Source organism: Ursus arctos, unplaced genomic scaffold, assembly GCF_023065955.2.
Source record: "Ursus arctos isolate Adak ecotype North America unplaced genomic scaffold, UrsArc2.0 scaffold_18, whole genome shotgun sequence".
NCBI lineage: Eukaryota > Metazoa > Chordata > Mammalia > Carnivora > Ursidae > Ursus > Ursus arctos.
Window position 1 is genome coordinate 52,790,157 of NW_026622852.1, and position 13,874 is coordinate 52,804,030.

General features: G+C 45.2%; 1 protein-coding gene across 2 annotated transcripts in view; it reads left to right on the forward strand.

Moving 5' to 3' along the window:
* The window catches only part of GARNL3 (GTPase activating Rap/RanGAP domain like 3), a 141,814-nt gene that overhangs the window by 30,650 nt on the left and 97,290 nt on the right, over positions 1 to 13,874 (forward strand). For both annotated transcript variants that reach the window (XM_026513997.4, XM_044389619.3), the window contains exon 3: positions 6,398 to 6,467. In XM_026513997.4, coding sequence (XP_026369782.1) covers positions 6,398 to 6,467 — 70 coding nt within the window. The remainder of the gene's footprint in view (positions 1 to 6,397; positions 6,468 to 13,874) is intronic.

Here is a 13,874-nt window from a genome sequence, read left to right on the forward strand (position 1 = left end):
ATCCGTTTTCATTTCTCTGGGATAAATGCCCAAGAGTGTAATTACAGGGTCATATGGGTAACTGCATGTTTAATTTTATAAGTCACTGCCAAACAGTTCTTCAAAGAGGCTTAGCTTACCATTTCCATTCCCACTGAGATGTGTGAGGGGTCCGGCTGCTCCAGTCCTTGACAGCATGTGGTAGGGTTGCTGTTTTTTATCTAGAGAGAGAATTTCAGAGGCACTGGTTGAGATCATTATCGAGAGGAACTTTGCAAGGAATTACCAGAAGGCTTGAATTCTAGTAGAGAACCAGGTGAATTCCGGGGACATGTGTCTTTGTCGGAAACTTAGTGGATACATAAATACTGTAGGAGGAGTACATTCCAGAATGTTGGATAAAAGAGGATTCAGGTGAGAAAGGTGTCTTAGTGATGAAGAAAGTAACACCGGATGTGCCCAGAGGTTGTCAGAGTATCTAATGGCAGATGGGGAGTGAGGAAGGGGAACGAGAAGGAGGCAGGAACCCACCTGGGTGTAAGCAGAGCAAAGGTGAGCAGACAGTATCATTTATTCATGATTCATTTATTCAACCAATTTACTGAGCAGCCGGCTATGAACCAGGTACTCTGTAAGACACAAAAGGCATGGTGATGACCACGACAGATGAGGTCCCCGGCAGCTGGAATAGCCAACATTTATTTTGTGGCTACTGTGCGTCAAGTGTCATGCTAAGCACATTATGGTATATTTTAATCTTGCCGTGGAGATGGAAATACAGACAAGGAAGGAGGCTCAGAGAGGATGAGTAACTTGCCTGGGGTCACAGAGCTGGTGGGCCATAGAGCTGAGCTCCAAATCCAGCCCTGTCTGACCCCCTTACGGCTGGGGGAACTTGCTAAGGGTATGCTAAACCTAACATCCTGGTCCAAGGAACACGTGATGCTGCAACCCCAGAAAGAGGGTAGGGGACAGGGAGCTGTGTCTGAAGCAAGACCCAAGGGGCTCTGACTTCCAGGGCTCCTTACACTCTACAAATCTGCCTGCTTGATTCTCCCTTCCTCGTATCTGAACTGCCTTCAAAAGAGGACAGAATTCTTCCATTTCATCATTGGAAATTACTGTACAATTGCATCTCGGCTTTTCTGGTGTCACTTACCTTCGGGAGAGACAACCAGTCCCTTCTTTGCAGTAAGCTGTTCCGGTTCCTGGGGTTAGGAGGCTCACGCTCTGTCCAAGCCTAAATCTGTAGTCTGGCACATTTTTTAGCCTCTCTGTTCCTCAAATAGGGAGCTCTCTTCCGTCTGTCTATTTCTATCTGCTTATCAAGAGGGCTGAGGCCTCGTCCTGGTGCTGCTGACATTGAACTCTGCTGTCAGTAGTCTTCTGAAAATCAGCCTGTTGCTTCTCACAAATTCTCTCTGCCAACCCAGGAAGAGTCCCCGCAGTCGCTATTGGCTTTAACTGTTTCAGCAGGGCTGGAAATGACAGGGGCCTGGATTGGTGGGGTCTGGCCGGTCGGCAGGGGGGATCACGAATCTCTAGGTCAGTTGAGCATAGGACCCGTATCCCTTGAGTGTCAGCTTCCTCTCTTTCCTTATTTAGTTTGATTCTTTGGAGGGGATTGTCCTGCTTTCTGGGAACCTGATTTATATAATGGTAATTTTTCTAGCCTCTTTGTGGGGCTGGAAATCTTTGCTCTCATCCCAGGCCTTACTTAGAGACGTGACATGAAGGTCCTCAGCGCTGTGCATGCTTGCAAGGTGTGATCCAGCATCCTCACACATTAATTTGCTAAAACAAAGTTTCTATTTAGAGCCCAGAACACGTTGCATGGGAGTGAGGAGCTCAAACTCTCTGGTTCTTTTTTGCACCTGCCTTGTGCTGGTGACATGCTCTTGGGTCCCAGCAATTCTCTAGGTGGGGTCACACTGCTAGGCCAACCCTTTGAGGGAGGAGACGTCATGCTGAGCCATGAGGCTGCACTTGGCCCCGTCCCGGGAGGCCTGTTACTTGGCCCCAAACCCCCTCTTCTGCTGTGGGGGTGTGGTGTCTTATTTAAAACTCTTTAAAAAGTGGATACTCCTTTATGTCAAATGTCCCTTCCCAGGGCTCTAACAACCTGCGAATTCATACCACTAAGGAGAGTAATAACACAATAGCTGACACGCATTGAGTAGTGTTTATGTGACAGAACTTGTGCTTAAAATAGACTTTTCTTTGTTCTTTCTAATTTATCCTTTCTAACCCTGTTCAGTAGGCGATACTATCAGCCACGTTTTATATAGGAGGGAACTATTGCCCAGAGAGGTTAAGAACTTATATATCTGTGACCGAATCACATGCCGGCAAGGACCATATGACGCGTCCTCCCGTTAAAACAAACACGGCCTTGTCTCTCCTGATGGAAGTGCTGCAGAATGGCCGATGGGTTTCCCAGGGATTCCGGAGTCATCTGGAAGAGCAGTATTTTTCCAAAACACTATCTGTGGACCACCTGCATCAGAATTCCCCCGGCTGCTTGTTAAAGTCACAGCCGTGCTGAATCACAACCTCTGGGAATAGGGCCAGGGAATCTGCATTTTTAGAAAGCTTCCCCCAGGGATTCTCATGGACTCAAGTATTTCCATTGGCTTTATTAATCCCAGTTCATGGGGAGGCCTGAAACCAGCGACAGGGATTTGCGAGGCTATACAGCAGTGGTCGGGCAAACATTTTTCTGTAAAAGGCGACAGTAAATAGCTTGAGCTCTGTGGGCCATGCAATCTCTGTCGCAGCTGCTCAGCGCAGCCCCGATGTGATGCGAACGCCCTCACAGACTCCCTGTGACCACATGGCGTGGCTGTGTGCCAATCAACTTTGGTTGCAATAACAGGCGGTCAGGGGGCCTGTGATTTGCTGACCCCTGAGAGTCATCCTGGCCCACCAGCGCTCTGACTGCCCCTTTCTGTGGGAGTTATTCTTCTGTCTGTTAACGACAGAGAGCTGTAGCCGTTAAGATAAAATCACCTGTTCTCATAAACTCTGAATCTTAGTGACATAGAATAATAAAAGTTATTTTTCACTCATGCCACTGGGGATCTTCTTTATGGTCACGTAGGGACCAAGGCTCCTTCTTGTTGGGGCTTCACCCCTGTTGGTCCTCACAACCCTCTCCAGTCAGCTAGTGGGTGAGGAAAGAGAGCAAGGATTATTCGTGGGAAATATGTATGGGCTGGGTCTGGAAGGAGGTACCCATCATTTTTGCCCACAACAGAACTCTTCCTGTGTGGACCCAGAAACAGTGATTTCTCAAGCTGCGAGGCCCTTGGTGTCTAGACTCTCTCTGTTACCTTTCTCCTTTGTGTGAAACCCATCCGGTTCTTGCCTGGGCTCGTCTCTTCTTTATAAAAAAAAGCTTTGCTAAGGCCAGCCAGGAGGAGCCAGGCACAGCCTCACTGCTGTATCCAACCACTTTCCCTTAGAGCTGCAGGCTCAGAAGGCACAGGGCCCCCTTCGACGTAACTGTGGGGATATGTTTTGTCACATATTCTGCTACTGTGTTCCCTAGATCGCCATCTTCCCAGCCGCCAAGATCCATTTCCTCACTGGCGGCTGCCTGCCTCCCAGGCAGGTGCCATGTATTTTAGGCTGTTGCTGTGGTAGCACCCCCACTGCAAGGTACCCACTTCCGTGTTAGTTCGGGTGACACGGCAGCTTTAACAGGTAAACCGAAATGCCATGGGATTGAGATAACTCAGTGTGGATTCTTGCTCACAGCATATTCTCATACAGATGTTCTTGGAGGTGTGGCCTTCCACTTGGTCTTTCAGAGACCAGGTTTTTTCTGTCCTGAAGCTCTGTCCTCCTGCCGGTCCTTGTAGTCCTTTCCACCCTGCTGGCCAAGGGGAAGGAAAGTAAGGGCCTCCCTTACTTATGAGCGCTTCAGCCCATATTCTCTTGGCCAGAGCTCAGTCATGTGATCACACGGCAAGAGGGGCTGGGAAATGTTGTCTAGTGACAAGCCCAAGAGGAAAAGAGAATAGGTTTTGGCGGGTACATAGCAGTGTCTGCTTCTTGGGCCAGGACTGTCTGGACTGGTGGACGAATGACCTCTGGCAGAGGAGGGAGACTGTCAACAGGCAGCCTGCCTTGGGACTCACTAGGGTGCCCTCAGGCATTTGTAGGTAAGATCCAGACAATGTGCAAATACCTTCATCAGCACAGCAGAAATTTCCTGCATGTCCACTCTGTGCTGAGCACGAGGCCAGGCCCTGGGACCCGCAGGAGAGCAAAGCTCCTCTTGGAGCTCTGGGGGACTCCTTTAATCACATCTCCTGTGCTGGGTACCAAGGGGCCAGGGAGCCTGGGGAGGGAGTCGGGGAGGCCGGAGGGTTTTGTGACATGGCGGTTCGAGGGCCTCCGGTAGCCGCAGAAAGGCACCCCATATAGTTCAGCCTGGCTCTCGCCATTAGCAAGCGCTGTCTCCACAGCGAATTGCACGAAATGTAATTAGAGGGGGAGAAGGGCAACGGATAGCAGATGTTCTGTTTCTGTCTCTCTGGGTTGTTTTCATAGGACACTGCTTTCCCGCTATGAAGCTTCTAAGGGTGTTGCCCCAGGATGCAGGGTGGTCATCTTTTTTTGTGTTAGTTTTTGGCTGTTGGCAAAGTTAGGGAGCTGAGAACGCCCTTGGTGGTGCTTAGGGCCACCTGGGGAGGGGCCCAGAGCCTAGCACCCTTGCTCTTCTCACGATGTTGGTCATTTGTGTTAGAAGCTGCTGCCACTGGTGGTGGTGGGGTGGTGCCCCCCCCAAAAAAACTGAAAAGGTAGGCTGCACTGGGCAGACAGAGCTTTCAGTCACCAGCCATTGGGCGTTCGTCCTGTGCCCCATCTCTGGCCTGGTGCAGAGATGCTCCTGGAGACCACTCTTCTTGGTAACCCAGGGCCGCCGGGGAAGGATCCAGAAGCTGTTATGTAGGGCACTGGCAGTATTCTCCAGGAGGGTTTTCAGAACGGGCTAGGAAAATGGGCATAGAGGACATTTTTAATACAGACCGAAATAGGCCATGGAGGGAAGTTTTAAATCTCTTTCAGAGACTTTTTGGGGGGCTAGAAAATCCTGTCTCTGGAAGCACGATGGTAGCCTGGGAAATATCTGGGGCACCCTTCCACGCTGGATTCGTTAATTTGTTGCACATTTTCTGCTAAGGAAATGAGGACTACAAAAGGTTAAATTTCTCATATAAGATTAATTCAGCCATCTCTGTGAAATGGTGGACGCAGAATACCAATAGACCCTCATTTCTCTCATGCTGTCTTGCTTGGAGCCTATCAAAGAGTGTCCTGGCAAAGAGTCAGGTCTGTGGATGCGGAACAGTGGAGTCAGTCTCTCTCTGAGCGTGCCAAGAAGGCTGTGATTTAGAAAATGTAGCTACCTTTTAAGGAAGGATGAAAAGGTACAAAATGCACCTTTCTTTGCATGTTAGATACCAAATATTTTGGAGCGATTAGACATGTCGCTCCCGTGCAGTCTCGTTTTCTCCGGCTCCGTAGAGTTATTTGCATGACATCTACGAGAACGAAACTTGTTAAAGCTGCTCGCATTTGTGGAGCTCCGGTGGTTTCAGGAGCACCGCTTGGGGTCCTAAATAGACCGACTCCTCGATAAGATCTGTGTCTTTTGAGTGTGGAACTCTGCATTCAAGATGTAAATGCAGTAAGAGTTTTGCCCTTGTTTTAATTGCTCTTCACAATGCGTGTGATTTTTCTTATCTGATTTAAGCCTGGGGGTGGGGGGGTGCAGGGGAAGTATTAGCGCTTGTTACATAAAAACGAAAGATCCTTGAAGTTAGATTTCTGGATTTTCTGTCAGTGCTGCTCTTTTTTCTTTTTTTTCATATTGTCATATTGTCATAAATGAAAGGGGGTGGGGTGGGGCCTACCGGGATTTTGAAGTTTCCTCCTCCTATTTAAAGTTTCATTTCTGCTTTATAGCATCAAATAATGCTGGTTATTTTTATGTTGAATATTTGGGACAAAGAGGCTCTCTTAAAGGAAAGATAATTGCAAGCTTTGTCCCTGGCCTCAAGTTTACTGCAGGGCTTCTCATCCCCTTTGGTTATACAGAAATGAAATTATAAACCACCAGTAGCCTTGGAAATCTCAATCGATTCCAAATGACTAAATATTTAATTCAATCATTGCCTATACTTCCAGGGATGACTCGGGTGTTTTTCTTTTTACCGAGGGCTCCGTGAGCGCCGGGCTCTGCCATGGCTGCTGAGGACTGTGTCTGTTGCAAGGAGGCTCCCCTGCAGTGAGGAGCTGGGGCAAAGCCTGTACCACAGCAGCCCTTTTTGCAAATGGTAGTCGATTTTTGCAGAAGGTTTGTGGCCAGATCGCTATGTATAATACTGATGAAGCATTTTTGTTCCAGCTCTGTCTCGGAAGACCTAGGCTGTAGACGTGGGGATTTCAGTAGGAAACATTATGGATCTGTGGAGCTGGTAAGTTTACACTGTCTGTTCGGTGGTGGAACATTGATTTAGATTTAGAGCATCGCCAAGCTCATCAGATCTTTTGTTGTATATTTACTGTCAGACCATGTGGGTACCGTGTAAGGCTGGGATGGGAATAAATGACTATTGAAAGGCCATAATAATTTGATCATCTTTATCTGTTTGTTTTTATTGTTACATACTCTTAATCTGTGCCTTCCAGTTTGTTAAAAATATGTTGTGGCTTGGTATTTTTTTCTCTGGTGCACGTAATTGGGGTATAGAATTAAATTAAATGATTTATGAATTAAGAGAGGCAGCATTTGGTTCTTATATTATCTTATTCCTAAAAGTTGATAAATCTAGTTTTTGAGGTTTAAACATTATTGAAATACATGTTCTGATTTTCTGTACCTTTGCTTTCTGGGTATGTGGTAGGAGTTAGAATATTTATGAGATTTTTTTCTTCCTGTTAAAAGTCTATTTGTTGGGCTAGAACATACTGTAATAGATGATAGATACCTAGAATGAAAATATCCACATTTTCCTTACGAGAGACATTAGGGTTTATGTTATCATCTTTTAAAATAGAATGCTTTCATTTTAAAAGAGGAATAATGAAGGCATATTTTAGCCTCTATTTTTTAAAAGAACTGTGATTTTTTTTCCCCCCAGTTGCATGGAAATTTGAACAAATTTTCAGGAAAATGTGCTCATAGAATCCTCTTGATTATTATTTAACACTATTAAAAACATTGAATTTATTATTTCTATCTATTTACAAAAAAAAGAGTTGCTTGGATCCGTTTTTGTGTAGTACCTAATTTTCCTCCATTAATATATGCTGCATTTTTGCAGGGTTTAAGTAGTAGGACAGATTATAACAGAGTTGTGTACCAGTAGCATTCTATTTGAATTCACTTGTATATTATAGACTTGACTGTGTATCTGGCCCAGGGCTGAGTATTCTTGAAAATATAAAATAAGTAAAAGATTTGGTCCTTGTTGTTAAGGAGCTTACTGTCTTGAGCTGGGCAGATAAGATACATAAAATATCTAGAAAATGAAGTTAGTCACATAAAAGACACATTGATTGACTCCATCAATGCGTGTTCTGTGCCCGTCACTGGTGGCACCGGGCCAACTCAGACCACCACCTCCCCCAAAGGAGCATGTGTAGAACTATAATTCAGGGCAGGAACTGGTAAAGATCCTGAGAGGGATACAGATAGGGCCTGGTGGGGGTGAAGAGAGGGGAGGAAGTGACCCATCCTAGCCAGGGATCTTAGGGAAGCAGCCGGGAAGGCCTCGCGGAGGCTGTAGGACGGACGTGGGTTGGTGGTAGAGAAGACAGACAGTGGATATTTGCAAACAATGTGATTCTTGGCAGTGATGTATTCCAGGGGCAGTGAGCAAATGGCCCTGTCTCGCAGAGTGAGTGAGGCAGCAGAGCTGAGTGGCCACACAGCAGGCAGGCTTTGAAATCAGGCCTGGCTTCACACACCAGCTCCAGCACCCACCGTCTGTGGACTTCTCTGAACCTCAGTGGTGCTTACGAACTTGTGCCCTGAAGTCATATTGTTTCATCATTTCCTAGTTGTCCGATCTTGGACTTCTTTTGGCCTCGGTTTTCTCATCTGTGGGGATATTATATATTATATATTATATAAATGGGGATATTAATATTATTTAGTTTATAGGGGTGTCAAGAGATTAAATGAGATGATGCATATAAGCACAGTCCATGTTAGTGAGCCATGGTGGCAAAGATGAAATTTGGTAGCAAAAGGAGGACCTTGACTCACAAGTAGACTTTGGACCTGTTCCAGTAAGTCATATGAAGCTCTTGTAAACAGTGAGAGTGGTGTCTGGGGAGACAACAAAGGTGTGAAAGCTGGACCCTTTATAGACTTGTGGAAAGCACAGGCTGGCAGGCTGGGAAGGTCCTTAGAGCCGTGGTTCTCAAACCTGAGCAGGCATCTGCACTGCGTGGAGAGTTTATCAGAACAGACTGCTGGGCCCCCATCCCCAGAGTTTCCAATCCAGTAGGTCTGGGGTTGACCCAGAGTTTGTGTTTCTAGCAAGTTCCCAGGGGATGGTGATGTCGCTGGTCCTAGGATCAACACTTGAAGAAACCCCGCCTTAGAGAACCCCAGACTCGTCTTTGGTTATCCCCAACCTGATGGGGCAGCTCACTGACCAAAAATCTTCCTTCCATTTGTTCACGTTTTTGTTCTAGAGCCATGGGTGTGTCTGTGTGTGTGTGTGTGTGTGTGTGTGTGTGTGTGTGTTGCTAGCTGACTTTTAAAATAGTATAAAGTTAATTTTAAATACATTTAAAAATTCCACATATAATTCCTCTGCCCCATTGCCACTTTTTTCATCTCATTTTGATACCTTCCAGTCTTTATAGTGACTAACCTATTTTCACCTAGCTGTAATCAAATTACACATATAATTTTGTCTTCCTCTTTTCTTCGTTCAGCCGTGTTTCACAAACGTCTTCTTGTTATTGAGTACCATTTTAATCGTGTAATAGCCCAACATCATTATAAACAATTCTTTGGGTAACAGTTCCCCTCCTTTTGTAAAATTAGGTTGTGTCAGCTTCTCCCTTGTCAGTAATGGCATGCCCTGGTTGTTGGAATGGTTGAGAAAAATCAAATGAGCCAAGTTCCATTTTTGCCATCTAAAGATCTCTTGAAATTCTGACTCCAGTGTTTTAAGGAAGGAGACGTTTTCTCTCATCTATGACCAACACTGAATTATTAAATTAAAAACCATTTTTGTGTTTTCTATGTGCACGAGAAAGTAAGTTTAACTTGTTTTTCACACCGGGTTTGATGAATATTGTTGGAAACCCAATAAATCTTGGGCATCCTGAAACTCAAAGTTTGTAGAAGGGTGCAGAATTGAAATTTTGGCATAGACTTCTTTTGACCTTGAACAAATGAGGTAGAAGTCCTTGTGAAGAACCAAGCTTGGCTATTGACATCAATAATGAGGACAGATTTGAGGGCTCAGTTGCCTTGGTTTAAAATGGGTATGAATCTGGTGAGCGAGAACATGGAAGCTCAGACCTTTATAGACTCGGGGAGGGGAGGTTCTCAGCGTTCATCTAATACCCACATATTGAAGGCCTGCCCCCCCACCTCATGCCAGGCACGGTGCTAGGCACTGAGCGGAGGGAAAAAGCAGTTTCTCTGCCCTCCTGGAGCTGTGGTCTGGCTTTAGGAACCAGCAGCCTCCAGCATTGCCGGATCCCAGCTGTTCCCTGCCTTCATCAGGAATTGTTTCCTTGCAAGGAACAAGGCCCCACTCGGTCCAGCTCAAGTCTAAGGCAGTTCACTGAAAGTGTGTGGGTGAGGCTCACCAGAATGACGTGCAGGAAGCCCAGCTGGGCCTCCTGTGACCAGAAAGCCATCAGACTGCAGCTGATTTCTCAGGTTCTCTCCGGTCCCTGTGATTTCTTCCATTCACTCTCAGGAAGCCGATGCCGTCCTCTCGGTGGACCAGCTCCCCTGAGGGCGCAGTCCCCTCTCTCCCATCCGCTTTCCCAGCGGGGGCGGGATTTTTTAACACTTCTTTTCATCATGGTCCAATATACACAACAGAAAATTTACCATTTTTAAGCGTATAAATCAGGGGCGGGAAGTATATTCACAGCATTATGTGACCATCGTCCTCATCCACTATCAGAGCGTTTTTCCATCAGCCCAGACAGTAACTGTACCCATTAGAGAGTAAGTCCACATTAGCCCTTCTTCCCCAGCCCCTGGTAACTTACATTCTGCCTCTTTCTCTATAAATTTACCTCTTGTAGGGGCCTCATGTAAGTGCAGCTCTGCCACGTTTGTCCTTTGTGTCTGGTCTGTTTTACTTAGCGTGGTATTTTCAGGGTTCATCCATGTTATAGCATGTATCAGCATTTCATTCCCTTTCGTGGATGAATTCTGTCCTTTGTATACACCACATTTGGCTTATCCATTTCTCTCTCTCAATGCACACTTGGGTTGCTTGTACTTTTTCACCATTGTGAGTAATATTGCTGTGAACATTGGCGTGCCAGTCTGTGTCCGAGTCCCTGCTTTCTTCAATTCTGTTGGGTCTGTTAACTGGGAGCGGAATTACTGGATCATGTGATAATTCTATTTTTAACTTTTGAAGAACTCCCAAGCGTGTTTCCATAGTGGCCACAGCATTTTATGTCTCTACCGGCGATGCACAAGGGTTCCAGTTTCTCCATCATCTCACCAATACTTTCTCCATTTTGTTTAATAACCATTCTGATGCGTTGTAAAGGGGTGCTTCATTGTGATTTACCTTTTACCCATGACCGAGGATGTTGGGCATCCTTCCATGTGTTTATTGGTCATTTGTATTTCTCCTTTGGAGAAACGGTATTCAAGTTCTTTGCCTCCTTTGCCCATTTTTTAATCACGTTGTTTGTTTTGTTGGTACTGGGTTACAGGAGTTCCTAATATATTCTGGATATTAATTCCCTTATCAGATATGTGATCTGCAAATCTTTTTTCCTGTTATGTGGGTTGTCTTTTTACTCTGTTGACAATATTCTTTGATGCATAGAAGTTTCTAATTTCCATGAAGTCCAGTTCATCCATTTTTTTTCTTTGTTGTTACTGAGTTACAGGAGTTCCTAATATATTCTGGATATTAATTCCCTTATCAGATATGTGATCTGCAAATCTTTTTTCCTGTTATGTGGGTTGCCTTTTTACTCTGTTGACAATATCCTTTGATGCATAGAAGTTTGTAATTTCCATGAAGTCCAGTTCATCCATTTTTTTTCTTTTGTCATCTGTGCTTCTGGTGTTATATTCAGGGAGTCATTACCAAATCCAGTGTCAGGAAGATTTGCCCCTGGGTTTTCTCCTAGAAATTCAGTAATTTTAGCTTTTATTTTTTTTTTCCTTGATCCATTTTGAATTGTTGTATGTGGTATATGGTGTAAGGTAGGGGTCCAACTTCATTCAGTAGGTTTATGATCTAATGGGAGTTACTCTGTGTATGGAATGACATAGGGGTCCAGCTTCATTATTTTGCATGTCGATATCCAGTTTTCCCAGAACCATTTGTTGAAAAGACTGCCCTTTCCTCATTGAATGGTCTTGGCACCCTTGTCTAAAATCAATTGACCATACATGCAAGCGTTGATTTCTGGGCTTTCTCTTCTATCCCATTAGTCTATATGTTGTCCTCAAACCAGAGTGGTGTTTTAAAATGTTGGCAGTACAATGTCTTTTCTTTCTGAAAACCCTCCATTGGCTGCCCATTCAAGTCCAGAGCCTTTACAAAGCCCTACAAGAACCTGTGTGATCCCGGTTCTGCCTGCCTCTTCCATCCTCCCTCATGCTGCTCTCTCACTGTGCTTCACACATTTGGCCTTGTTTTGGTCTTGAGAATACACGAGTTCTTCCCTGTCCCGGGGCCTTTGCACTTAATCTTCTTTCTGCCTGGAATGGGCTTCCCTATCACTTCTCATGGCTGGGTTCAGCTTAAATGTCACCTTCTCAGAGAGGCCTCCCCAACCACCCTACCTCAAGTAGTCCTTCTCTCCGTGCTGTTCTGTAACTCAGCATCCTGTTTCTTTTCTTAATAGTATTTAGCACACTGTTTATTTCATGTATTTATTTACTTACTGCTCTCTCATCCATTAGAGATGAGGGTGGGAACCATGTCTGTCTTGTTCATATTTGTATCTCTAGGACCTGGCACAGGGTCTGGCACTTACTAAGTTCTCATTAAATGTTGTTTATTGCTAAATTGACTTCCAATCCCCCATTTCCCCTAGTCTTACAGCCCCAGCACCCACCACAGTCTGTTCATTCTTGGGCCCTAATTTCAAATGCCTAGTAGAATGTCATGGATTGGTTCCTCTGGTTCAGGTGTCAATCCCTGATTCACACTGTAGTGCTCAGGGAAGTGGGGTCATGTGGTATAAATATGGCCTCCAAGACCCAGCACCTCAGCAGAGTTAGTGGATGGGGGGGTTTCCTCCGGAAAGGTTGTAGATGCAGTTCAGTTTCAAACAGCATGACACCCCGAATGCATCTCTGACATTGCCTCTAACAGTAGATGATGTAAGAGCTCAAACTAAGAGCACCTGGTGAAAATTCCTTCTTCTGCCAGTAGACCGTTATCCTTGACACTTTTTTCACTACCATAAACAAGGGTGCAGATTATAAACTCCCTAAAAATAGGAGTCATGGCTGTTCAGTTACCACTGTGTCCCTCGCACTAAGCACAATGCTTAGCATTCGTTACTTAGTAGATATTGATTGAATGAATGAATGGTTCAATTTGGTTAAAATTAGAAAGTAGCCTAACCCACCAGATAGAAGTAAAAGAAAGGAATAACAAGCCTCTTTGGCCCCCCTCCCCCAATATAATTGGACTCATTAGCTTGCGGTGCATTCCATCTAAAACAGATGCCATTTTTCTTCCTGAGGATTGGAAGTCCGGTCTCTCATGGCAGCATTCTCGGCAAGGCATAGCTATTACACCATCGACCATTCTTCATCACTTCTTATGGAAATCTGTCAGGAAAAGCAAAGATTGTTTGTAGCTTTTATTGATCTTTTCTTGGCCTCTGACTCAATGGATACGAAACGGATGTGTTACGAATGACGAATGGTATGGGCACAATATAGATCTCTGTCCTGCCCAGCCCCGCTGCTGATTCTCATATAACCCTACATCTTGATACTTCTGGGGGTGCCACGGTCTGTAAGGTAATTTCAAGTCCAGCTAAATACCGCGCAATCGTTTTTAAACGTGTTCCTTCCTGACTGAAGCCCGCAGTTGGATGAGTCGCATGCTCCCCTGCTGTACAGGAAAGAAACATATAAATGCTTCTCTGTGCGGACGGCATGGTTTTGTTGTGATGAACTCGCAGTGGCCTCAAAGGCTATCTGTACTACCTAATTACTATCAAAAGAACGGTTTACACTGGACTTGCTTAGCATCTGCAGATTTCCACATTTGAGGTCGTGAGTGTTGAGGACTCCTGCAGGCTGATATGTAGTGATTGGTATTTTCGCTCAGGCACGAATTTGAATTATGCCTGTGGGACTGTCGTACAGAAAGATGATTCTTGGCTAGTGAGTGATTTAGCGACCCGTCCAGCATCCCTGACGCAGTGCTGGTTTGTTCTCTACTCAGGGTCAAGGAGGCTTTTTGTTTTCATAGGCGTTTTATGGGAGAAATTATATTCTATGTAGTATTACCAAATTGAGAGATTATTGAAGGTACCAGCACGTTTCCCTCAGGAACATCAAAACATCAAGACGTCGACGTTCTACAGCTAAAATCATCATTTCGGCAGATGTTCTCCAAAATGGAACTGGCTCATATCTAAGTCTTAAATAGCAGGTTGACTCAGTGAGGTGCCTCCAG